This window comes from Hippoglossus stenolepis, chromosome 5, assembly GCF_022539355.2.
Source record: "Hippoglossus stenolepis isolate QCI-W04-F060 chromosome 5, HSTE1.2, whole genome shotgun sequence".
Classification (NCBI taxonomy): Eukaryota; Metazoa; Chordata; class Actinopteri; order Pleuronectiformes; family Pleuronectidae; genus Hippoglossus; species Hippoglossus stenolepis.
In genome coordinates, this window is record NC_061487.1 from 22441995 (window position 1) to 22467640 (window position 25646).

General features: G+C 43.3%; 3 protein-coding genes across 7 annotated transcripts in view; 2 read left to right on the forward strand and 1 right to left on the reverse strand.

The window, feature by feature from the left end:
* srgap1a (SLIT-ROBO Rho GTPase activating protein 1a) overlaps positions 1-14343 on the forward strand; it is a 78914-nt gene extending 64571 nt beyond the window's left edge. For 3 of the 5 annotated variants that reach the window (XM_047340040.1, XM_035158008.2, XM_047340041.1), the window contains 5 exons: positions 798-877; positions 4821-5001; positions 6699-6836; positions 10634-11021; positions 11805-14343. In XM_047340040.1, the coding sequence (XP_047195996.1) occupies positions 798-877; positions 4821-5001; positions 6699-6836; positions 10634-11021; positions 11805-12212 (1195 nt within the window). In that variant the 3' untranslated portion in view covers positions 12213-14343. Of the gene's footprint in view, positions 1-797; positions 878-4820; positions 5002-6698; positions 6837-10633; positions 11098-11804 lie in introns of all 5 variants that reach the window. The other 2 variants (XM_047340042.1, XM_047340043.1) reach the window with 2 other exon arrangements.
* Positions 14344-14379: 36 nt separating this feature from the next.
* ccdc113 (coiled-coil domain containing 113) lies at positions 14380-19094 on the reverse strand. Its single transcript, XM_035158011.2, has 9 exons — positions 18239-19094; positions 17311-17446; positions 16623-16778; positions 16379-16528; positions 16036-16149; positions 15665-15763; positions 15448-15555; positions 15201-15356; positions 14380-15055 (listed from the first exon to the last, which is right to left on the reverse strand). Exons 1-9 carry the CDS (start codon positions 18334-18336, stop codon positions 14966-14968), a joined length of 1107 nt encoding a protein of 368 aa, XP_035013902.2. The 5' UTR covers positions 18337-19094; the 3' UTR covers positions 14380-14965.
* parp12a (poly (ADP-ribose) polymerase family, member 12a) lies at positions 18580-25623 on the forward strand. The gene is made up of 11 exons (XM_035158009.1): positions 18580-18985; positions 21382-21517; positions 21629-21884; positions 21978-22127; positions 22230-22419; positions 22533-22707; positions 22804-23033; positions 23149-23242; positions 23776-23906; positions 24217-24368; positions 24946-25623. The coding sequence occupies exons 1-11, from the start codon at positions 18660-18662 to the stop codon at positions 25200-25202; spliced, it is 2097 nt and encodes a 698-aa protein (XP_035013900.1). The 5' UTR covers positions 18580-18659; the 3' UTR covers positions 25203-25623.
* Positions 25624-25646: the final 23 nt, after the last annotated feature.

The window sequence follows — 25646 nt, forward strand, 5'->3', positions numbered from 1 at the left end:
GGTGAGACACGCTGAAACAATGACTATAATTACTACCATCACAGCAGGAGGAGAAAGACAGAGGTCACCTGGCAGCAAGAGGACGATTAGGTGAACTGCAGCACACACTGAGGTCAAACCCCAAAGTCTTTGCTACTCACTTGTTTCTCCCTCTCTTTACATGACCCTGTTTCTCCTTTTCGATGCCCTCGCATCATCTCAGACTGACAGGGATTTATCTGTGGCTGGAGCTAATCACCTGTCTCAGCACAACCGTGTCCCTCCAGGGGAGCTTGTGAAGCCCTGAGGAGATTTGGTATTTGTTGTCTTGGCTGACATTTTTGGAAAGTGAGGACATCCTCACCTATTCACTGGACTGTTTGAGGGTTATGACTTGGTTTTAGGGTTAGATTTAGACTTAGGTTTAGGCACTTAGTTTGGATGGTTACGGTTAGTGTAAGGGGCTAGGGAATGTATTCTCTCAGAGTGTCCTCACTAAGATAGAAGTACAAACGTGTGTGTGTTAGCTGCACAAATCTATGTGTGAATGCATGTATACTTGTTTTTGTGTCCTCTTTGAGCCCCAGCGTAAACACTGACCTTCTGAGGACCAGTAAACCTCAAAGGGCACTGTTAGCTGTGCAAACTCTCTTCCTTCTTGTCACGAGATTTCCCTGTTGATTTTGTTTCAAACTAACCCCTAAAAAGAAGTGAAACCACACAACAGGAAAATAGTCTGTCCTGATTTCTGTTTTGGAACTGACCCCTCACTTGTTGCCGTGTCTGTGACCCTGATGTTCTGCTTGGTGTCTCCACAGTGAGAGCCCCTACAGTGAGCATGGAGCCCTGGAGGAGGTAGACAACGAGGGAGGCACCGAGACGCACACCAGCGAGGACGGTGAGTGCCTGTACAAACATGCGCGCATGTAACACACAACTAGCTGTTAAGTTGTATGTGTAGATCTGTCACATGCACACCAGATTCCCCCCGTGTTCTTGGCGTTGCGAGGGTTAAATTCCGCTCTGTGCAGCTAATCCTGCCTTTCAGCCTGGTAAATGCAGTAACCTTGAAGAGTTGGGGAACTGGACTTGCAGTGACAGGCAGCCATTCATATTCTAATACAGTTTTTTCCCTCGGGATCTTGGGACATCTCCACGTCCCCTTTTTACAAATTACCATGGTGGTCTGCACCCCCTGGACCCCTTGGGAACATTTCTTTGAAGGGTTACAGCCTTAGGTTGAATTGAGTTTTTTCATTACCCTGTGAAAAATCTGCTATATTCATTTGTAAAAGAATAGCAAATGTATGGAGTGTATCTAGAGTGTCACGTTTTATAGCTTTTTAGAAACTATACAGTCTGGGTTTTCTCTGTTTAACGACATCTCCATGTGTCCAGGAGAAATATGAATTTAAAAAACACTCCAGGCTCATGTAACCACTGGAGGAAATGATTTGCTTCTTTCAGACATAGGCGGGATACGTTTCAAGTTGTGTGATCATACATGTGGGCCTTTGTTTTGGTGAAATGGACACCGGGTGGTCGGGTCCAAAGCAAATAATGAGTATCAGACGGGGTCAGGTGTCGCTGTTTAACTTCCAAAGAAAGGCAGAAAGACAATAAAAGTCCAGCTCATTAAAAAGTGATTAATACTCCTGACTTGGAGCTGACCAGATGTACAAAATGTGATGAATAAAGAATCAACCTATAGCTGAGCCAAGTCTCCGAGTCTTCCCCTGGTAACAGACTTCCCTAAACCTGTTTCCATGGTGACAACATCTGCCCCAATCCCGTCTCCTCCTCACACCCAGAGACGATTTTTAGGGGCTCCCCGTCATCACTCATCATCTGTCTCCATAGACAGTGGGGACGTATGGTTGATCTCCTCGCATTACGTTATTCCCTCGGCTTCCAAATTAAAGTTATCACCTGGATGTCTTGTGTAACTAAAGCGGACGTGTGATTACACAGGGAAACTCCTGCATGCGTGGATTCCCTCTGTAAAACACACATGGCAACCATCAACTCTTTAAGTAATTAATGGAAGATTACATTTTCCAGAAACCCCTTGCTACCATGGTTTTGGTCCAAAAGTGTTTTTTTCATTTTGTCTGTGCAGACTGGGAGGAGGATGTCGACACTGACTGTGTCCCTCCCCGTGGAGTCTTGAACTGTGGTCAAGTTATTGTCATCAGTTATTTTTAAATCCCCATGACCTCATTCAGTTTTCAGACACAAAAGCAAACGTCTTTTCCTGTTCGGTTACGAGCACTCTTATTCTCTCCTCTTGTCTCGAAGCTCAAATTCTATTTGCACTGAAAGTATGAGAGCAGGAGACGGAGAGGAAAAGAGAAAGAAAGAGTAAAAATCATTCCACGTTCAAGTCGGATTGTTTCACAGGCCTCCTGGTGTTTGTTGGAGCTCTTGAACTCAGACAGATGAGCTGAACCGGTCAGATTTATGCACACAGAGGATGAAGCTGTGTGATAATTGCTTTAGGCTGGTGTAGGAGGAGAAAATGCTAATGCTATAATAAGGTAAATTTAGATATTTAATAAAGCTTATTCTCAGTTTGTGGCTCTTGTGTATTATAAGTTTTCTTTTTAATTATAAGATATTTATGGTTAGACTGTAAAATAAAAAGCCTCAATCACATTTCTTTATCATAAGGGTTTTATAACAACAACATAGGAATGATTGACATTTGTTTTGTTATAATATAAACATCGGCCGATATATCGGTATTTGAAATTTGTAACTCCCTTATATCATTTCACTTCAGTCCGTTCATTGTTTCTTGGTTAAAGCAGCTGTCATATTAATCAATGAAAGGCCCCAACCAGAGCTATATAATGTCCCAGTCTTTGTGTATATGCTCAGGGCTCTGACACATGACAGTATCATGGACCCTGGCTGAAATGCAGGATGATAAACGCTCAGGTTTTTGTCGTGGCACTTCTCGCACACCATCAATACATCGACGTACTATCTACTAAATTTGCTACAAGGTCAGAGTTGAACTATCTGGCACATTGATTATATATATGTCTTTGCAGGAGTAAGGCGACATGTCCTTGTTGTCAACTGCCCCAGCAGGCATATTGTAAATATTGGTTTTCTTGCGTCAAAGGGCAGTGAATTTTACTGTACGAGGAGGGTTATCGCTTCACCCATAAAACGTTATGTCTTACCCACTCTCGTCTTTTTATCGTCTACTGTTTGTAGCAGGAGGAAAATATAGCTAAAAGAGAAGAGGGAACAAGAAAATTATAACCTCTATTTTATTGATCGTATTTCTTTGTATGGATGTGGAGCCGTGTCCACACAAGACGTCGCTCCACTGGCTTGTGTAAGACATCCGACAGGTTGCCTCTCACACCACAGGCCTCCAGCTCCCAGGGTTCGATGTTTCTTTAACTCCAGTCGCAGTAGGAGAGAGCGTCTGACCTCGGGTGGTAGAGTCTGCAACGATTCTCCCTTGTAATTGCACAACATGACTGAGGGCATCCTTTACCGCGCCGAGAGTAGAGTTTATAGCCCGATGCTTTCAGCCGCAGCCACGTCACTGCAGTGCTAGTGAGAAATTTCGGACAAACATTTAGAGACCTAGAGGAGGAACGATGGATAGGTGGAAGTAAAAGGAAAGAGCCAGAGAAAATAGAGATGAGGAGAAATCCCTCTGACCGGTGAAGGTCCTGTCAACTTTATTAACGGCCTTGTCCCCCGCAGTGCAACTCATTAATTCAGGCAGTAAATTCCTGCTTGTCACATTTCATTCGAGCTGCGTTACATCCGCCCCGTCAATCCTGACAATGCAGCGAGGCAAGGAAGGTGGCCAGTTAAACGTTTAACAAGAAAAAAAATCGAGATATGGCTGAGAAGGACACTGAGAAAAATAAAGAAACCTTCGCTTTGCCCAGGCGCTTTCTCACGTGGCCTCTCCGCTCACCAGGGACTTACTTTTAAGCTCCTGTGAAAGATAAATCACGCTGGCTTTTCACGGCCAGTGCAGGTGTGTGTGTGTGTGTGTGTGTGGAGAGAGGCAGTGTTGGGGTGAGGCTATGTCTGTCCAGGACACCCCCTTGTCTGACTTAAAGTGCGATCGGAGGAGGGCAGGGGAAGGAGTGAGGGAGGGATAAAGGCGCTATTTTTAGACCTGTGTTGCTGTAGTGCATGAATATTGGCTCGGAGAGTCGACTGTAGCTGGAACCACAGATGTTTTATTCAGGATTGACATCAACACAAAGCAGATCTTCAGTCATTTAGAATAGAAATAAAAAGTTGGACTTGGAGAGATTGGTCAGTATAAATAAATTATAATACAGTCTAATATTGACTGAGTAATTTACCATTAATTAGTATTGTCTGCACTAACTTTTACCACCTTTCTATCCCATGTCACTGATCCAGGGATGTTTGAACAGTTATCGATTAGTTATCAAACCAATCTAATGATCCATACGGTGACTGACGTGCCCCTGAGTCATATGGATCTCCTCTCACCAGCTTCTATTAATACCCTGCTAAACCTCCTCTGGGCCTGTTGCAGCCCAGGCCTGGTGTTGTCGAGCTGGGTTACTATTGACCACAACTAAAGTAACAAACTGGCTCAGCACACTTTGAACTGTGGAAGCGCCACGTGTGTAAACATGCCGATATTCAACCGTACCAGAGCCAACATGTATAACTGCATTTATTGTATTGTCCATAGAGATTTTTATTCCCTAATACTGAACCGCTGTCATTGAAACGTCTGCACACACGATAACAGCCGCCTCCTCTCGATGTGTTCGCCCCGTCTGACATCCGCGACCTGTCTGTTCCTCTCTCTCCGCTGACAGAGGGCGAGCCCATCGAAGCCATCGCCAAGTTCGACTACATCGGCCGCTCCTCCCGAGAGTTGTCCTTCAAGAAGGGAGCGTCCCTGCTGCTGTACCAGCGAGCGTCCGAAGACTGGTGGGAGGGACGGCACAACGGCATCGACGGCCTGGTGCCGCACCAGTATATCGTGGTCCAAGACATGTGAGTGTGTTTATGTGTAGCCTATTTACTGTGTGACTATGCAAATACACCAATCATTAAAGTGAATAACACTGACTAGATTTACATGGAAAGCAATATTCCAATATTAGGCTTATTAAGACGATAATCTATGTAAGACACTGACATGTAAACAACATTATGTGATTCTGAACCCAGAATACGCAATAATCAAAGTAAGACATGAAGTATTCTGATCTTTGTCGGATTTATATATATATATATATTTTTTTTTTAATATATATATTTATCCGCCAATATATCAGAAATGGGGATATTTTACTCCTTAATATCAGTATCTGACTCCAAATAATCCATATTGGTCGGACTCTAGTCGAGTCAAAACACAAACCAGGGCTATATAGAGGTGTACATTGTCCCAGTGGGTTTTTTGAGTGTATTTTGGGAAATTGTGAAAAATACGGAGCAGTACATACATTTCTACACTGATTACAATTCTGTAGTTCTAAAGCAAACAAATTGGATACAGGTGGTGAACTGAGGAAATGTAGATTTTCCTCCGTGTGTTAACTGGTCCCAGCTCCACTCAGAGCATTAATGAGCTATAGTTTAAAGAAGAATCCTCCAGTTCTCCTGATGATGGTTAAACAACACCCTCGTCTTTGTTGTCGTTGCTGTATAAGAGGCCACAGACCCTCAGTGGACTGAAGGGTCATCGTGCACAGAGGACCTGCAGCCTCGTCTGTCCTACCCGCTGTCGTCCTCTTTCAGCCATGGCACGTTCTCCATCTCCAGGGTCCTTAACCAGCCCTCTCGCCTCTGTCTCTGACTCTCAGCACTAACAAGCGTACACTCTGCCATGGCGACCGCTGGGGCCTAATGAACTGCATTCACTGTCTCGTTAGGACCGGAACAGAAACACTCCAATCACTTAGTGGCTGGTCGACAAAAAGGCCATTTAGAACGCCGTCCCCTATTTCCTCCTCTCCTCTTTCTCCCGTCACTGTGCCGTCACCGTGCCTCTATTAATAATTCACCAGGAGGGTTACTGCTGCTGGGGTTTCTTGTTAGTTAAAGAAAGAGCGGAGGAATTTACAGCTGTACGGGGTCGTCCACAAGTAAAGTAGCATTGTGCTCTCTACTTAAACATAACAGGGGGAGGAGTGACGGAGCGCACGGGGTTTTGATCTTCACTTGTCCCATAAAAGAACCCAGAATAAAACATGAGAGACCGTTTCAGTACAGGATGTCTCCTCTCACGACTCCGCTGTCGGGATGTTTGAAATTTCCCCCGTCTGTCTGTAAATTCAGTGCGATGACGAACCGCTCGTCCTCGCTCTGTCTCAGCAAACAAGCGCGTCCACTGTGTTTTTATATCAGCTAATACACATCATTACAGGCAGCAGCTCAGGAGCTCTGATTACTGCCGCCTGACGGGCACCAACTGTGCCCAGCATCCAGTCACACAACCTCACTGAAACCTATACAGTCGCTCTGTGTGTGTGGGCGTGTGGGTGTCACCACCAGAATACTGAGAAGCCCAGGAATATGACTCATCTGACTCTCTGGACCTTGGGGGGGAAGAGGGGGAGACGTGCTGACACACAGGAAAACTGATATGGAACCCTGTCATCAAACAACAGTGCGACTATGACTGACTTTTTTCCACTTTTCCTTCTGTTTGTCTGTCACCTCCTCCTCGTCTCTCTGTGTCCCAGAGATGACAGCTTCTCAGACACTCTGAGTCAGAAGGCTGACAGCGAGGCCAGCAGCGGCCACGCTGGAGAGGAGAAATGCTCAGGGAAAGACATCAGCTCGCCCACTGACCCCCGCATCTCTGAGGCCTACATCACCAGGTTGGTTTTCATGCTGCAGGAAGACTGGGCGGAGATATTGAACCCTCTATGTAACCATTTAAACATTTGGAGTTCTGTAGAATGTTGTCCCTGGTTAATGAGAAGTGATGAGTTTAGCATTAGTGGAACACAACGAATGAACAGCTGCAACATCTAAGGTGAATACAACCACACAGGCTTTAGATGCATGTAAATGAAAAGTTGCTAAATATAACTCATTGCAAACTCTGACTAGACTTTTGAGAAAACGTCACTCCACTCACTCTTGAATATTGAACCAATCTCATTGATGAGAAACTGTAAAACCCCTTTGAGCATCACACAGTAACCAACGATAAAGTCGACCACTACCAAACGTCTCCTCCCCCACAAAAGAGGGAATTTCCTCCAGGTCCATGTGGTTCTTTCTTCAGGATAATCAGTTTCTCACACAATACTTTCTAAGTCCTGATACTTATGATACTGTGATGCTGATGAGCCAAAAGATGATTATTTTGTTATTTGTGCTTATTACTTATGCTAAAGTATAACTTAATATGCTCACACACTAAAATGACACGGCCTAAAACTACCACTTTTTTCTTGTAAGTATTACGTCTTTATCCTAAATTACAATTATATTCTCAAAATATGACAACTTTATCCTTGAAATCTCTTTAAGTGACCCTCACACTCCACCGTAGTTGTATAAACAGCTTCCTGAAGAAAGCAGCACACAGTTGTACATAACACAGTCAATTCTCCGTGTCACATTTACGGCCTCCTCCTGCTCCTCTGTATTCTCAGCCCACCTCCCTCGGCCTAATCACCAGTGGAGGGATGCACGTCTCCCACTCTGTTTAATTTCCCAGTAACCGGACTGTTTTGCATTGTGAGGCATGCGTATTAAATATCCATTTCACATCAGTGCTTAGTCATCAGCAGTGGCCTGGAACACACACATACATGGAGAAATGACAGACACACACACGCGCAGAGGACACACACATCACCAATCACACTTCAGTCTCTGGCAGCGTCTGCGTGCCACTGTTACGTCTCCTGCTCTTCTCTTCATTGCTGCGTTTCTGCTGCTGGTGGAGGGAGCGAGCGAGCGACCTTGAAACATCTGTTCTTGGCTTTTGCCGAACGCATGAACAAACGCTATTTCATTCCGAGCCATACTCACTTCCCAGCCCCCCCCCCACACACACATCCCCCACTACTCCGCTGTTAAAATGTTGATGATTCATGCTCGAGACAATATTTACACCACTGCAGGTTTTAGTACGTGGACGAAGAGCATATCTGGAATGAATCATTTTTTTCCCCACATCAGCCTAACGAAGTTCCTCTTAATCCCAAAAGCCGACGTCTACAACATTCTTTACCTGTCACCTGCTCCCAGGTGATCCCCCTCTCTCTTCCTCTCCTGTCTATCCATCTTCCACCCCCACTCACTTCTCCGCTCTTCCATTCAGACAATCCTCGCAAGTGTTGAATCATTTATTTCCTGAGCTTTATATAGATATTTCTTCTTCCTCTCATGTTGTTCACAATCAACAACACCCTGAGCAGACGGACCTCTAGCAGAGTTCGGCGTCACCGTCGGTAAACAAGACGGTTGCATTGGTGTGTTTCTGCGTCACCACGTTTTACAGTTGGTCCACTTTCTGTCTGGATGCAGAGGAACCCACGGAATGTCTTGTGATTTCTTTTTATTATCAGCCAAGGTCGTAACAAACAAAATATGAGCTGTCGATGTGGTGACGGCATCCGGAGCAAGTCAAAAATACAGCCATGGTTGTAGTACACTGCCTTGGGGGGGACTGGTGTTATGAATGTAGACTGCGCCCCCTGCAGGTTTTCAGTGCTTCCCGCACTTGTTTACTTTTCAAGATTTCCCACTGCAGTCAGACAAGGAAAAAATATAATAATATTTCTCTCTCCGGCCCCGTGCCTGCACCACTCCTCCTCCTCCTTTGTCTAAACTAACCTTGTCACTATTAGTGTTGTCGAGAAGTTGTTTTCTGCTCATTAATTCATATTTTTACACCTCAGACATTTTTTTTCACATCCATTTCCAGAGGGTTTTGCGATGAATGAGCAGGTTTGGAGTTCAGAGTGTTACATAAGCACACATCTGTTATAATTTATTTTCTAACTAATGTACATATTTACACTTTATGATGAAGATGAGTAGTTTCCTGCCATGATATTATGCTTTTTTTTTGGGAGACAGCAAAAAGTGTCTTTGTGGAATTACATTTATTAGGTTCTCACAGTCGTTCATATCCATTCTTATTATTTCTTCTTATTTCACGCAGTAATGAGGCCGCCTGTTAATCTTAATAGAAATGGCTGAGACAGCGTTCAGACATAAACTCTATAAATGAGGCCATTTGCTTCACTGCTTGTTTATCATCACAAATAACCATTAATGCAGATACTTTAAATAGTTCAACTGACAAGCTTGCAGAAGTTATTGATGTAATATTTTTGGAGAATATTTCACCAACAGAATAAATAACTGCATTATAATAAAACATTATTAGATTATTTGACAGTAAAATCTAATGTGAAGTACCACATGACTATATTAATAATTATGATTAATAAAAGATTTAATTCTATGTTTTTGGACAGTATTCCGGCTCAGTCATCCTGCTGCGAGTGATGATAGTGATTACAATGCTTTGATTGAACATAACTGGAGCTGGGAGTCCTAAATATGTAGAGCGGAGCCTGGTGGAGCCACAGTGACGAGCATGTGCTGCTCTATTGACCTCTTATGGAGCAATAGAGCTGCTTCAAGGGAGTAGATGTTACTGTGGAGCAACATCACGTATAACTCAGTAAGCACATGTACAAAGGAGTGTGCGTGTCCGGTCAGCTCAGCTCTATTGCACCCTGTTTTAGACGTGCACGTGAAATCAGGTGTGCACGCTGCTGTGCGGGTCCAGGTTCAGACAGAGGACAGTGATTCTGCTCCAGCAGCTGTAGCTTCTCCCAGGGAGCCTGTTGTGATGCTCGGATGAACCTCAGGCCTCCCTCCTCTGGCTGACAGCCAGGTCCACTCTGCTCCACACACACGTTTATCAAGAGCCACTGACGTCAGGGGTCCTCTCACAATAATGATGCTTTTTATTTTTTATCAATGTGACAAATGTTTTATGTTTTCCACCCACCCACCCCCGATCTGCATCAAATTCCACACACTCTAAAAAACAGTCCCCTGTACATGTCTGATTTCTTTAATCGATGAATTACTTTCTGAAAAAACAACGAAAATGTAGAAGAACGTCTCACAATGTCAAAGAAAGTGGGGAAAAACAATTCCTGGACCCAGCCCCTGAGCTGGATCTGCACCAAAAATGTAATAGGTTCTTCTTTGGGTCGTGCCCCACCCCTCCACAAAGTTTCATTACATCGGTTGAGTAGTTTTTGCGTAATCCTGCCAACAAACCGATGAAAAACTCCTTGGCGGAGGTGATGCCAGTAGAACGCTTTAAATCTTAACACACTGAACCTTTAAAACCTTGTACGTCCGATTCAGGGGATTCAACATCTGAAGGAGGACTGTGATATAATAAAATATAGTCAATCAATCTCTTAAATTGTCAAATACAAAGCAGTTAATACATAAACTTCTCTTAGTTTCTGAAAAGTTAACTTATGGAAGAAAAAAGGTTTCAAATTTATAAAAATTAAGTGCTATGATTGGCTATGAGTTTGGTGTTTGAAGATGCCCTTTTTCTGTTGTTATGAAAGCAATGAATTAATACAATTTCCCTGTTTGTCCCATTCCTTTATCCCAGTAGACACAAGAAAAGGTCAGAGCCGCCATCCCGAAGGCCCCCTGCCCGCCCCAGTGACATCCACTGCATGGTGCATCCCTCCCAGCAGGGTCACGGTGGACATGGCGGCACCCCGGAGATGGGCTCGCCAGTCCTCGGCCACTTCAGCCCGCGGGACATGCTGCGGAATCGCAACCACATGCCCATGGACAGCCCCGAGCGACGGCGCCGCACCGGCCACGGCAGTCTGACCAACATCAGCCGCCACGAGTCGCTGAAGAAGATGGAGAGCCCCCCGATCCGCCGCTCCACCTCCTCAGGCCAGTACACGGGCTTCACCGATGCCCACCACCTCCACCATCACCACCACCACGGGGGCAAGCCCCTGGATCCGGAGAGCATCGCACAGGTCAGCGCGGGACGAGCGGCGACCCGACCGCAGCTCCCTCCATCATCAAAGCCCTGCCCCGCCCTGTAAACACATAGTCAGTCCCTGTCTTCTGCTTCCTCTGGCTGCAACTGTGTCCGTGTGCTGAATTCACGCAAAAGACGAGCTTCACAGGCAGACAGCAGGGGGCGTAGTCCGACACAGGGATTGTTCCCATACAAAATTTTTCAAAAAACGGACAGCTATTTAAAACTGTACCATCGCCTGACTGGTTATCATGTGTGTTGACGCACGCAGGAAGGCGGTGGCTCTGTTTTAACTGCTGTCACTTATATCTGAATAGCAGAGTCATTAATGTTGCTTGTAAAAAAGGCTCAGTTAGAACACAGAGGTCACAGAGAGCACACGTTAAACTGTGCTGGGCTGTCTGCCTGCAGACTGGGATCATGCTCAGATGAACACACCACCTCATCTCTGCATTTCCCAAAGTCATTAGCATGCAGGAGGAGAGGTGCTGATGCAAAGTAATTCTCTACCTTTCTGCCTGGAAAACGCATGCTTGGTGTTTTCTTGAAAAACTGTCTTGACTTACTGTCGACATAGTTTTTGTTTCCTTCTAACTCCACCATCTTCTTACTTTCATGTCTTCTCTTGTTTGTTTGTTCATCTTTTCATGTGTCTGTTCTACCTCGTCTCTTCAATGTTTTAACTTTTAACTGTCTTGTTTCCCAGTCATCTCTCCGTCATATGTCGTCATCGTTCCTTCATATCCTCCCTGACGCATACTCTCTTTCCCTCCTGCAGGACATAGAGGAAACCATGAACACTGCTCTGAATGAGCTGCGAGAGCTGGAGCGGCAGAGCTCAGCCAAGCACGCCCCCGACGTGGTGCTGGACACCCTGGAGCAGCGGCAGACCTCCGGCAGCAGCGGTGGAGGTCCCACGCCGGCCAGCTCCAGCGAGTCCCTCAGCCCCATCCACGGTGTAATGCTGAGGTCCACGGCCAACACCGAGCCGCCCCTCCGCCGCAGCACCAGCTCCTCCAGCGACACGATGAGCACCTTCAAGCCGATGGTAGCGCCCCGCATGGGGGTGCAGCTCAAACCCCCTGCCTTGAGGCCCAAGCCCATGGTTCTGCCCAAGTCCGGCCCGGCTGCGCAACCTCCAGCCACGAATCCTCAGGATCCTCTGGACAAGTCCTGCACCATGTGACCTCCGGGACGAGAACCAGAGATGTCAAACAAAAACTCTCAATCCACTCCCAGGGGGCTGCGAGATACTTCATGGACGTACTGCAAACAAATCTAAGAGCGTGTAACATACATGGACCTCAGCAGGGAAAGACATTTCGAGACCAGAAACCGGACTCTGGCAGGATTTGAAAGACGGCGTAGGAGTTCCAGCGTAGACTTCTGTGTCAATAACATGTTTATGTGTTAGAATGCTGAGATTAATATGATCTAACATCTTCTTTTAAATAAATACAAACAACAAATCACGAAGGCTTCCCTCAAGGGTTTTAGAAGGAGTGTTCTAGCTAGTTTAGTTTACAGAGTCAAGGATCATGCAACCGAACACAACACGGTGCGTGTAGCTCCTCCGTCTACCACTGAACCTGAAACAGAACTGGATGAGAGGGACCTTGGAGGGTCTGTGACGGCGTCGGGAACCGCGTCAAAAGGCCTTACTGACTCTGAGGTGTAAGTGAATTCCAATGTAAACCGTTCTAAGGTGTGCCGTGACTTCCTGGACAGACCTGGTGTGAAGGTTGGACTGATAACAGGCCTGGAGGGACTTTATAACTAATGGTACTCTGAATAAATAAGTAGTGCTGATTCACTCTCTGCAGCTTTCTGTGGAAAGGCATAACCACCGGGAGTTGTGTCTCAGTAACGTGCAAAGAATCACCTCTGTGCTGGATTTGCTCACAAACATTTGCATATATAAATATATTCCATTTTTGCCGGGAACGAGATCTGATGATTGGATAAAACCACTACTTCATTGTACACTTTGATGCGTTCATGAATTCCTGCATCAGCCATTGATGAAGGGATAAAATATGCCTAATAAATTATGCCTTTACATCTGTATAGGGGGAGCAGTGTGAAAAGTTATGATGACAAATCATCTAACTACAGTATATACAACACGTAGGCGATTATACGCTGTGAAACACATGCCATAGTTTCTGTTATGCCTTGCTTTCGCTTTATCTACCCAAAGACATGGCTGTGTAAGTGTAAAGCATGGATTCTTCATATAGATTGATGTGTATAGACTTAATGCGGCGCCCTATGGGAGTGCTGCCAGTAGCCATGGACCTAATGACTGTTAGTGTAAAAGCCTCCTGATACGTTTCACCCTGCTTCCTTTTGCTTTTGCAGTGTGCTTCGAGACCCCCTCCCTCTTGTCGGCTGAAACTTCAGCTTGTGTGTTTTTTGTGTTGCTTTTGTGGAAAGATGACACTTTAAAATGGCTGACGAGCGACGCGTGGAACGAGTCTTGCCCAGTCGGCTTGGCGTCGGTTCACACGTGTCCAGGGTCACGTAATGATGTCAGAATGCAATAGCCACACATAAGAGTCTGTGCCGGTGAGTTCTAGCTGTGTGACTGTGCCCCCTGTCTGAGTCTTTGTACGTGAACCTCTGTACTGTAGGAATAACAGAATCGGATGCATGTCCTGGGAATATTTGTCTTAGCATAATAACTCCTAGAAGAACTAACTGCAGGTTTACACCATCGTTGACTTGACAGATACTTTGTGTGTAATAATCAAACGCTAATTTGATTTCTGAATTACTAACTTTTTATTTTCTTTTTTTTTATCATCTTTATTGTTATCTTTGTTGGGTAGAAATGACTCTAATTTAGAACCAAATGATATATAATTATAATCCAGAGATACAGATGTCCCACCTACAATATGAAGCCAGTTGTGTAAAATGTGCTTTTGTCACTATATGTACCATCATCAACAATAGGTCTCAGTTCTGCCTGTAAGCGTTCAGCTTCTCTGTGGTGTTCTCTACATCTGTAGTATGTACCTGTGAAAGTGCCTTGGAAAATGTTTTAGAGGAACTCGAGACGTTCTGTTCGCATTTTCATGTCCGATTCCGTGTTTCTGAGAAACTGCAGCGCAGGAAGGAGCGAAGAAGTAATGATGCCATTTCCCAAACAGTAATACGACAGAATAAAATAAAAAATAAACAGCTTACCCATTGTGACATTGCACTTTTATGTATATAACTGTACATATAGCATGTAACATCATAACATTTAGAGTTCTTTGAGAGCTTATACCTCTGAGGATTTCTTTCTAATAAAGAAAATAGTTTGTCGAGTCTGAGGTGGATTGTTTTTTTTCCCCAGAAACATAAGTATGGGTACTTGCATGTATTGGATTGATTGCACTGTAATCACAGTATGTTTTCATGTTTATGCCTCTGAGACAGTGGCAGGCGGCTTTTCCCATTCAAACCATTTTGAGAACATAACATCTCAGGAGCATCTCGAGGGAATTTCTTCAAATTTAGTACAAATGTTCTCTTGAACTGATTAGATTTCAGTGGTCAAAGGTTTTTTGACCTCATGTGAATCTTGCTTAAAAAACTGCACTGGTTGGTGGAGACATACAACCGCATGGCAATCATTTTAGTTATTTATTGTAATTGGGTAAAAGGGAACTTTTACTTTTACCGTACAATTTAGACATTATGACTAAAATATAAATTAGATATCAGGAACCTTCAAACCCACACGTGTATTTTCTTTCTGTAACGTCCAACCAATATTACAAGAAAATATCAAATGGTTGCAACAAATAAAATTGAAGTTGCATAATTAATATCACGAACAGGGCATTTGCTACTGTCTTGTGAAGTTTCCATCCTTCATTCATTCTTTGATGAATTCTGTCGGCCGTCTGATTCTCTGCCTCTTGGGTTCTGCTCTGTGCGGCAGCTTTACTGGGGGACGTGGTCTTCCCCCGACCCCGCTCCAGTGAGAGCGGCTCTCTGTTTGCCCCTTGCCTTAGTGTAGGTCTTCAAGGCCATCTGGTGAAAACAGGAAAGAGAGAGCTCATTGTTCTGGAGACTGTCTCACAACATTTTCTTGTCAGCTGCACTGAGTCATGCTGTGGTCTTATACAAGTGGACAAGAAAAAAAAAAAAAAACTTTCACAGAGTGGATCGAGTTTACCTCAGCAATCTTAACCTTCCGCTCCCAAATGTGAATGCTCTGCTCCAGCGTCCTGTGTTTGGCTTTGACCTGCATGTACTCGGTGACATCAGGAGCTTGATAATCTGTCATCTGGCAGAGCAGGTGTTGGTTCAGGGCCTCGGCATTCGAACGCTTCTGAAGAGAGATACAAAATATGCATGAATTACTTTAGCTGATATATTGATCTTAAAGTTCTTTTATGAACATTTTCAAACTAATAACAGACCTCTTCAGCCTCATGGATGTCTTCATCAAGTTTGACCAGCATCTGCTCCCTGTTGCTGATCTCATGGCTCAACTCGGTCAACGCCATTGTCGCACCGTGCAGCTTCTCCTGCACACACACACACACACACACACACACACACACACACACAAGATGAAGAAGATGAACTGACCTGCATAGGTGGGCTACATTTACATTATATCAGTCTCTCTCTTACCTTGTGTGAACTGAGGACACGTTGCACTGTCAAACTTTTGACTTTAAGTTCGTCTGGATTTTGGTCAGATCTTTGCTCAATCTTCTCCTGGATGATTTCCTACATACAACGCACAACACCACACATTGTTAAGTTTAATAAAACAGCAATCCACATTTAAATGGTACTTTTATTTAGTAAATAGTTATAGGAACATATCTGATTAACTAACTCTTATTAGAAAAAGCAGCAGATCACGGACTGATTCATTGTTTTCTTACCAAATTCTGTAACTCACAAACTACACAATCTACTGGGACATAATAAAACCATCTTTCTGCTTTCTTAGACTCTGTGTAAAAAAAAAAACTAAAAAACAATTTCTCTTTCACCTTCTTGAACTCCGCTTTTCCCATTTCCTTATTGAGTTGCAGTTTCTGCTGGAGCTTCTTCTCCTCGGCCTTCAGTGCTTGGATCTTCAGATGTAACTTCTCCAACTGGTTGTCCTGTTTCAGTTTAGGGATACAAATACTATTTGTTATTTGCCATTTTGCTCCAACATGCAATAACAATTGCTGTATTGAAACACAATATTGATAGAAAAGAGAACGGAACATTTGGGGTTTAAAAATCATACCATGCTGTATATTTCAACTATTAGAGCCTCACGCAGAACTACATCTTTTGTTATTACACATATTCTGTTGAGATCACTAAACCACACCAGTGTTGTACCTTTGACTTGTCTCTGAGGCACTGCAGCACCTTCTCTGGGTCCTTTATTTCCAGACTCGTGTCCTTCATACGTTTGAGCATTATGCGTTCAAACTCTTTCTTGGCCTTCCTGATCTCTGCCAGACACATTTCAGACACTTCCATAGAGGCCTGGGAACACAAGCAGAAACAATGGTGAAATGAGATGAGGGCACATTTTGCTGGTTTGTTATCTTTTTTGTGCAAAGGTGTGTTATAGCCTGACCTTGTAGTTGTCCTGGACTACCTCACTTCTCCGTTTGAGATCCTCACGATCTTGTTGTGTCGCCTTTATTTCACTCTGTGCGATATAAAGTTTCTGTTCCAGGGTCAGCTGCAGGGGGCGATCTGATATGGAGGAACGAGACCTCCGTCTCCGTCCCTAAAAACACACACACACAGGGACATAATTAAATCATCATTCATGACCAATTATCTATAACTTTGGGAGATAATTTCAATAATTGTGTGCCAGGAAACCACATAAATGGCTGCTAATTGCAGCGACATGATTTGTCGTCAGTCTTTCAACTTATAGTGTGTGTAGTCTGTAAAGTGTTTGATTTTGTTTCCAACTTTTAAACCTGTTCTGTGACCATGAGAGAGAATAATGTAGTTGTGGGTGTGGAGGTGGCTCATCAGAGCAGCTGTAACAGGAGGGTGATGAGTACAGCTGAGTCCAGTTGGCAGAGACTGACACACACACACACACACACACACACACACACACACACACACACACACACACACACACACATGAAAGACTGACACACAAGAAGAGTCACACCCACACACACACACACAGGAGAGGCTGACACAAGAACCAGTTCTGAGCATGCAGAATTAGCAGAGTTATTCATTGTGTTCATTTCCAGCTGTGGATACACATGTGTAAGTCACAGAGTGTCACTTACCCCACCCTCCAGCTGAGAGGCTCCCGATCCCTCCGTACCCTCCCCCCCGGCCTGGGACTCCAGGTCGTGTGGATTCAAACGGCCGATGAAACTCTCAAACATGTCGTTCTCTGCCAGCAGGGCTTCATTGGAACTCCTTGAGGTAAATGACAACAACTTCAGTCAGCCAAGGGAAATTATTGATTTTAAAAGTTTAGTAGCTTAAAGTTAGAAGCGTACATTAATATTTAGAAAGACTGTTCAAGGTGTATACAAACAATTTTAACAATTCATTCTGTGAGTTACAATGGATGATAAATACAGTAGAAAGAGATAGTAGGCAATGGATATATGAATGGATGACAGCTCGAAAGATAAATCAATGATAAATAGAAAGGGCAATAACAGATAGATGAATAGATGATAAATAGAGATGATGGGCAATAGCTGGGTAGATGATAGATTGATATAAATGATAGATAGATGATCAATGGAAAGAGATTGTAAATGGAAAAATTTAATATAGATAGACGAGTAGACAAATGGAGAGATGATGGCCACTAGGTGGGTAGATGATAAATGATAGATGATAAATAGAAAAGATAGATGATGGTAGAAAGATTGATGATGTATAGATGGAGAGATGGATGATAGATTGATGAACAATGACAGACAGATGAATGTATGGTAGGTAGATGGATAGATAGATAGATAGGTTGGTTGGTTGATTGATTGATTGATTGATTGATTGATTGACAGACAGACAGACAGACAGACAGATAGATAGATAGATAGAACTACTATAACCACGTTGCTCTACATGGCTACACATACTTAGCGGTTAGCATATTGTCTAAAAAACGTTTAACCTTGAAGTTTATTCACCTAAAACTGCCTTGATTAACTAACCCATTTAAAAGCATATTCGTTAAAAACACATTTATGTTACCTGAGTTCTTGGATTCGGCTGGAGAGAGGTTGTTCCTCCTCTTTTTCTGTCACTTCCATGTTGTCCATGGTTGCTAGGGTAAACTGAACTCCTGCCATTGTTGCTATGGGCTACGTGTTGCGTTCGAGGGCTTCCGTAAAGTCTATACAGAAAAGAAAAATCCCAACATCGCGTCGAGTTTTATTGTATTTCAGGGGTATATTTTTTATTTTGTGGTCAGTACAAGTTATAGCACATTTCACTCTTCAGTTTAAATGTTTCTAAATGAAAAACATTTGTGTTGGTGGTTTTTAAGGGCAGGGATCAGTTTCCCTTTCCTTGTTTCTCCTGTAACTTTCGGTTTCGTTTCTCTGTAACTAAAGCGCCACATCACCGCCTCCCTGCAGCTCGACAAGTCGCTTTGCTGAACGAATCCGTGTCAATGATGACTTCGCCCATTACTACATTTGTCATCAAGACCCTGTGCGACCACCAGGGAAGTTTGGACTCGAAGCAGCTGAACGAGCAGATCGCGAGGAGTTTCCCTGACGTGTCCCAGCCGGTCCTGCGGAGCGTCCTGTTCGACGACGGGAAAATATGCATCAGATCAGGCAGAGGGAAGGCGGCCGGCGGCCAGATGATCAGTCCGGACAGTCTGCTGGTGGCTAAGACCAGTCTGCGCCTCTGTCAGAAGAAACCCGGAGAGTGTCCGCAGTGCGAATGCCTCCACCTGTGCAGGTATTATGTCTGCGGAGACTGCACGTTTGGGTGAGTGACCTCCTGCTGTTTTTAACTGGAACTAGGGGCTGCTCGCAGTACTGTGCGGGCCCGAACACTTGTTATCTCGGGACCTGAAACGGCTCCGCGTTGCGTGCAATATGTGCCTCGCGCCCACTAATCACGCATTACGGTGCACGCCATCACACGGTGAACATTTTATGTAAATATAATTAAAGTTGTAAAACGAGGCTTACCTCATTTTGGCAGTAGGTGGTGCTATCACTATCACTACAGACTAATAGATCTGTTCAGGTCAAAAACGCTCTTGTTTGTCTTCAGATCCTATAAATCAGTGGTCACCAACCTTTTCGAGCCCAAGATCACTTTTTAATTCCAAACATAAGCAGAGATCTACCACCCTGACATCTTCCAAAAAAACCACTTAGGAGGGTCATATTTATAATTTTTTGCAATTTGTGTTAAAGGCTGAATGTACAACAAATAAATATACACAAAGAGAGGCAGTTGTGCAACTTTTTCTATTCAATGCACAATAGTCAAATTAATATCTATTCATATTTATAATGCACAATATGTAGCTTCTCAGTTCCACATCATGTTCTGCAGAGGAGCTGCTACTGCAGCACAATGTTTTTACATATAGGCTTTTATTTGAATATGGCCACAAATATGATTATTTCCTTGTATGAAAGAAGTCCCTTGTACTCAAATAAATACCAGTACTACACAGTATGAAGCCGTGCATCTTCCGCTCTTGCAAATATTTCACAATAAAAAAACCTTTTTTTAAACAAGGAAATGAATTCCATTAACAGAAACGCTGGAGTGCTTTTATTTTGAAAAGACATACAGAAAGTGTTGCAACCATTTGTTTGTGACATAAATTCATCAGAAATACATTGAAACTCAAGTGAAAGATCATTTTCTCTGTTTATTCTGCTGTGAACACAATTTTTCTGAACCCGTTTCAAAGTAAAAGCACTCCAGCGTTTCACCTTCTGAATCCACTCATTTGTTCCAACGGGGCTTTGATTGTTATCGACAGACCGAAAGATGCGCATCTTCATACCGTAGAGTCCTGACATTTACTTTAGTACATGAACCAACTTGTTCTTGAAGGAAATGCAGGAGATAAACCTGCAGCTCCGCCGCCAGTAACTGACACAGCGCGTGTGAACAACAGACAACCGACACACAGCTGATCTGCGGCGCGACGACAGACAGTGAGTCAGGAGAGTTGGGGGATCGACAGTGAAGACTGCGAGATCGACCGGTAGATCGCGATCGACAGGTTGGCGACCACTGCTATAAATCTTTCACCTTTGCAATAGTCACATCAAAGACACGAAAGGAATCTATGACCACTGATACTGTGACCTTAAAGCAAACTGGCAACAAGGAATTATTTGCTTAATGAATCATTTGAAGTGTTGGGTGGAGTTTACCCTTTGATACACAACATGGGTCAAAAGTGACCCGCCTCAGGTTACATTCTCTATATCTTTGCTGTGAATGAATTTCATGATTCAGTATTTCAGGTATTGCCCAATTAACTTGTTTTTGATCAACACAAATCCTTATTTAAATTTTTCCTTTGTTACCTTAAAAATAAATCATTTTTATATATATATATACATGTCAAAAATGACCCGTATTCATTTCCTGTGTCATTTCATGTATGAGTGTTTCTTTGCTATATGTTTGAAATAAATATATTTTATCATTTAATATTCTAAGTATTCATTAAATAACTTGTTTTTGATTACCAAAAATCATTATTTTCCTTTTTCCCTTACTTTATAAACAAATGTAAACTCTGTATTTCTTCATCACTTTGACACACGTGGGTCAAAAATGACGCGAACAGTACGTATTCACTACGGAACACCTACCATTCATATAACACAGCTGCTTTTGCACAGCGGCAATTCTTGGTCTTGAAGATGAGTCTGAAATCTCTGATGCTAAGGACCTACACTATGTTCTACAAGCTGGAGTTGTGGGTGTGTCTTGGAATCCAGCTCTCCTAAATGAACAAGGCTCCTTTGATGACATAGAAAAATCAAAGGAGCCTTCTCCAGGAGTTCGTTCAAATACAACAAGTGGAAATGGTCAAAAATGGCCACTTAATCCAAAATGGCCGACTTCCTGTTTGCCATTCCCATTTATTAAAACCATATGAATGTCTTCTGGGGGGAGCCGGTTGTTACATGTAGTTTGAGGGAGATTGAACAAACTACACTGAAGTTACAGCAAATGCAACACGTTGAAATTTGAAGCCACGCCACTAACATGGTGTTAAACAAAAACTCACAGTTTCCATAACTTCATCATCAATGTCTTGAGGCCCTTCTGACAAAGTTACACTTTAAAATGTAGCCCAAAAACTTATTTTTTAATCATTTTGTCTTTTTATTTTTTAGATCCAAGTGTATAAAAAACCACAGTCTGGCTACTCCTTACAATGCAGACATTTTAAAGAGATTCGGTCTTCAAGACTTTACGGAAAAACAGCTGTTCCAGCTGTTGCTGCAGAATGATCCCTTTCTGCTTCCTGAGGTAGGTTTCACCAGCAGCAGTGGCAGCTCTAGGTGCAAATTCAGAGTCCAGTTGCTGTTGTGTAGAAAATACCACACATTTCTGAATTAAATCCTTTTTATACCCGTGTAGATATGCCCACATTACAACAAAGGCAACGGTGAGCATGGCACCTGCAAGTTCAGCACCTCCTGCACCAAGCTTCACGTCTGCCAGCACTTCATCCAGGGGGACTGTAAGTTCAGCTCCTCGTGTAAGAGAATCCATAACATTGATGCAAAAGGAATGAAGATTTTGAGCCGCTTGAGTCAGGAGACTATTAACAACCTACATGAGATCTACAGAAATAAATGCATCATCATGGGTCAGTCTGCTGCTCCTGTCCCAGGTAAAGAATTATTCATTTCTTGTGACAATGTCTTAATTTAAGTTTTTGTCCTCCATCACCTTATAAAAGTGATTGTATGTGTGTCTTCCTCAGCGCCGCCAGGGGTGAGTACGCCCCCTCAGTTGCCTTCCGACAGCGTCTCTGGATCCCCCGCAGGTTCTGCTTGTCAATCTAAACCCACGACTGATACTGACAGGAATGAAATCTGCCTCTTCTTCATTCGCAGACACTGCAGCTTTAAAGGTAACAATAACACAGGTCACTCCAGTGCAGTAGCTTAAGAAAAACCATATATCTCTCACAGGCTAAATTGGTCCCTTTGTATCCTTGTGTTTTCTTCCCCAGAGAAGTGTGTTCGTGTCCATTGGCACTTGCCTTACAAATGGCAGGTTTTAGACAGCGATGGCGTGACCTGGAAGGATTTGCCTGATATGGAGGACATCGAGAAAGCGTACTGTGACCCTGGAAATGATGCAAGCTGCACGTCTCCAGAAGTGCCCAGCTCAGGGATTTTCAATTTCTATGTATTGCGAAGGTGCATGAATGAAAAAAAAACGCTCTAACAGCCTTTTAGTTTCTGAGAGAAACATACATTTTAATTCTATGATTTGTATAATCGGTGATTTACTGTATTTTGCTCGCTATCAGCTCTCTGCCAGCCGTTGTGAAGGGAGTTGACTTTGTGGGGATGAAATATGGAGGGTCTCCAGTTCGTCGACTGTCCACTGCCTCCTCTGTGTCAAAGCCCCCTCACTTCATTCTCACGACACAGTGGCTTTGGTCCTGGAAGGATGAACAGGGGATATGGCTGGAGTACGGACAGGTGAGTCCGATTTCTACAGACAACGCAGCTCAGGGTCTTTGCTTGTCCCACATTTGATGAATGGAAATGACTGTTCCCTTGCTGCGTTGTCTTTAGGGTGACCAACAAGCTTCCGTCACTTCGGAAACTCTGGAGAACTTGTACCTGGCAGAGGGAGACACAGAGATCCCTTTTGGTGCTGGCAAACAGAAGTATGTTCTCCACTTCAAAGCTGAGCCGGGGAAGCCGCCGATGTATCAAGAGAACTTAAAATACAAAACTAAGAGAGAGGTCAGACGGAGGCCTGGCTTCGTGTCTGCCCAAGACGTGAAGGTGAAGCTGGAGAGGTACCGTATTATCATTAACACTTTTTACAGCAATTCTAACACTGCTCTTTTTGATGTCTCAAGGGACATCATCAGTCAGACAGGTCGTAAACTGTGTGTTTGTTTCCTTTTGTAGAGCTTCATCACACAGCTCCAGCTCCAGCTCCTCCATGGCTGAAAGTGTCCCATCCTACTGGGACATCAAAGCCCTGCCCGATTTTGGATTCAAGGTATCTTTACAGCATTTATTATCTGGCTTTATTTTTATGAAACGATATCTCCGGACCACAGTGAATGAATCCTTTAACATTTGATGCAAGACTACACTTGGAGTCAAGGATTAATCAACTTGATTTTGGTAGCCAAAGGTCTTGAGGGAATGTCTTAGAAATTGGTACAAATGTTCACTTGGACTCACTGATTAACCGATTCGATTTCAGTGGTCAAAGGTCAAGGTGGCCTCAGGAAAAATGTGTTTGGCCTCTTAAATGTGACATTTCAAGAATGCTTGAGGGAATTTCTTCAACTTATGATCAGTTGTCACTTGGACTCAAAGATGAAGCGATTACGTTTCAGCGGTCAAAGGTCACAGTGCTCTTATATGAATCTGCGGTAATTCCGGTTACTTCTTCTAACATGTTGAGACGGGCGTTGTCCTTGGTGGAGGTATGATCAGTAAAGTTCTAGTTTTTACGATGTTCTGTCTCTTAATAAAGATTGAATATAAACTTTATTAATGACTTGTTTATCTGTTGTCTTTCAGCACATACTTCTCACCAACTCTGCAAAGGACTATACTATGATTGAGAAGTTATTTAGGGTCACTATGCCTCTGAGTAAAATTAACAGCATCAACAGGATCCAGAACCCTTCACTGTGGAAAGTCTTTCAATGGTAAATAACCGCTTTTTGGATTTATAAAAAAAAAAATAGCCTAAATGAGAAGTGTCTGTTAAACCCACTCTGTTGAAAACAGTTAGCCTGACTCTGTCCACAGGTTATAAACTCAGCCTGCAGGCAAATCTGAACTTCTTGAGTTAACATGTTACATCTTATTTGTATAGAAATAACACATTATTCACAAGGGTAAAGTACTGCACTCATTCTTGACTGTTAAACACTATACAGCTGTCAGTCGTATGCAAGAAAGCTAATTTCTCGCATCATTACATGGACCTTTTTTTTATTTTTATTGCGTGTTCAGGCAGAAAGAGCAGATGACAGCGAGAAATGGAGGGAAAGCTGTGAATCAGCAGTATTTGTTCCATGGCACTGATGCTTCCCTGATTCAGGCCATCTCTGAGCAAAACTTTGACTGGAGGATGTGTGGTGTCCATGGTGTGGCCTACGGCAAAGGTAGAGTACGACGGCCTCAGCAGCCGTTCCAGTAATCGGACAAGAATGGCATTCTGTAGAGCTCATACCTCTGCCAAGCCTCAATAGTCTCTTTAAATTCAATCAAATCACACCTAATTGCAAACACCTACACCTAAATAAGCCAGATTTTTTGTTCATCAAGATCCATGAATTACTCCCTGAGTAATAAGCGCCATCTCACAATTCCAAAGAAGGTGAAAAATCATTCCTGGATCTGCACCAAAATTGAATGGGTTCTTCCTTGGGGCATACCCCTCCATCCCCCGAAATGTATTGGAAATCAGCTGAGTCAGTTAACAAACGCAGATGACAACATAACCTCCTTGGCAGAGGTGATGACTACAATTCAAAGTATCCAATATTGACTCACCATAGAAAAGTCTCTTCCTTGGAATTACCATGCTGTGTTTTGGTGGAGAGCAGTAAACTGTGTAATTCCAAGTTCTTTAGATTTTGAGGACTGTAAAAAGCAGCATACTTTACAAAGGTAGTTAGAAAAGACCCCATCACCTTTTCCTTTGTACACTGTCCACACTAACACTTGCTCATTTATCAGGGAGCTACTTTGCCAGAGATGCATCCTACTCAGACAAGTATGCCCGCGCCAAAAGCAGCCAGAACAAGATCATGTTTGTGGCTCTGGTCCTGGTGGGGGAGTACAGCCAGGGATCGAGCAGCTTCGTCCGGCCACCACCAAAAGGAAACGTCAAAACCTTCTATGACAGCTGTGTTGACAACGTGAGCAAACCCAGCATCTACGTTGTCTTTGAAAAACAGCAGATTTATCCGGAGTATGTTATTGACTACTCATAAACCTTAATGCTGTTGTTTCCCACACTGGAAAATAGTGAGCAATAGCAATAGCAGCTAGTGGCTTTGTTGGTGGTGGAAGTAGTTAAGGTTAGCCCTGACTCCTGAATTCAGAAATTCCCTTAAGTAAAGGTATGTTTGGTTTGATATATAAACCTATACACTCATATTTTTTATATTTACCTCTGAAATGAAGAAGAGCAGAAGTGATGAAGAACTGATGATATACATGTATTCATAGTTAGACAGAATGTATACAAACATATGGCTTTAGTTGCTACAGTTAACATTTATGGTTGGGGGTGTCTATTATTTTGTGGTTAGTTTGGTTAGTACATCTTCCAGAGGTTAGAGTTCAAGTCAAGATATGGAATGAAATTCACTGATGGTTATAGTTATGCAATAAACACATTGTAAAAAGGCATCAATGTATTCTTTGTCATTGTT

Coding starts and splice junctions, on each gene's coding strand:
- parp12a (XM_035158009.1), top strand. CDS start 18,660: ATGATGACTTCGCCCATTACTACATTTGTCATCAAGACCCTGTGCGAC. Junction 22,420..22,532: donor AATTTCTATGTATTGCGAAG/GTGCATGAATGA, acceptor GCTCGCTATCAG/CTCTCTGCCAGCCGTTGTGA. Junction 24,369..24,945: donor TGGTGTGGCCTACGGCAAAG/GTAGAGTACGAC, acceptor CTCATTTATCAG/GGAGCTACTTTGCCAGAGAT.
- ccdc113 (XM_035158011.2), bottom strand. CDS start 18,336: ATGGCAGGAGTTCAGTTTACCCTAGCAACCATGGACAACATGGAAGTG. Junction 17,447..18,238: donor AGCCGAATCCAAGAACTCAG/GTAACATAAATG, acceptor ATTTACCTCAAG/GAGTTCCAATGAAGCCCTGC. Junction 15,357..15,447: donor ACATCCATGAGGCTGAAGAG/GTCTGTTATTAG, acceptor ATCTCTCTTCAG/AAGCGTTCGAATGCCGAGGC.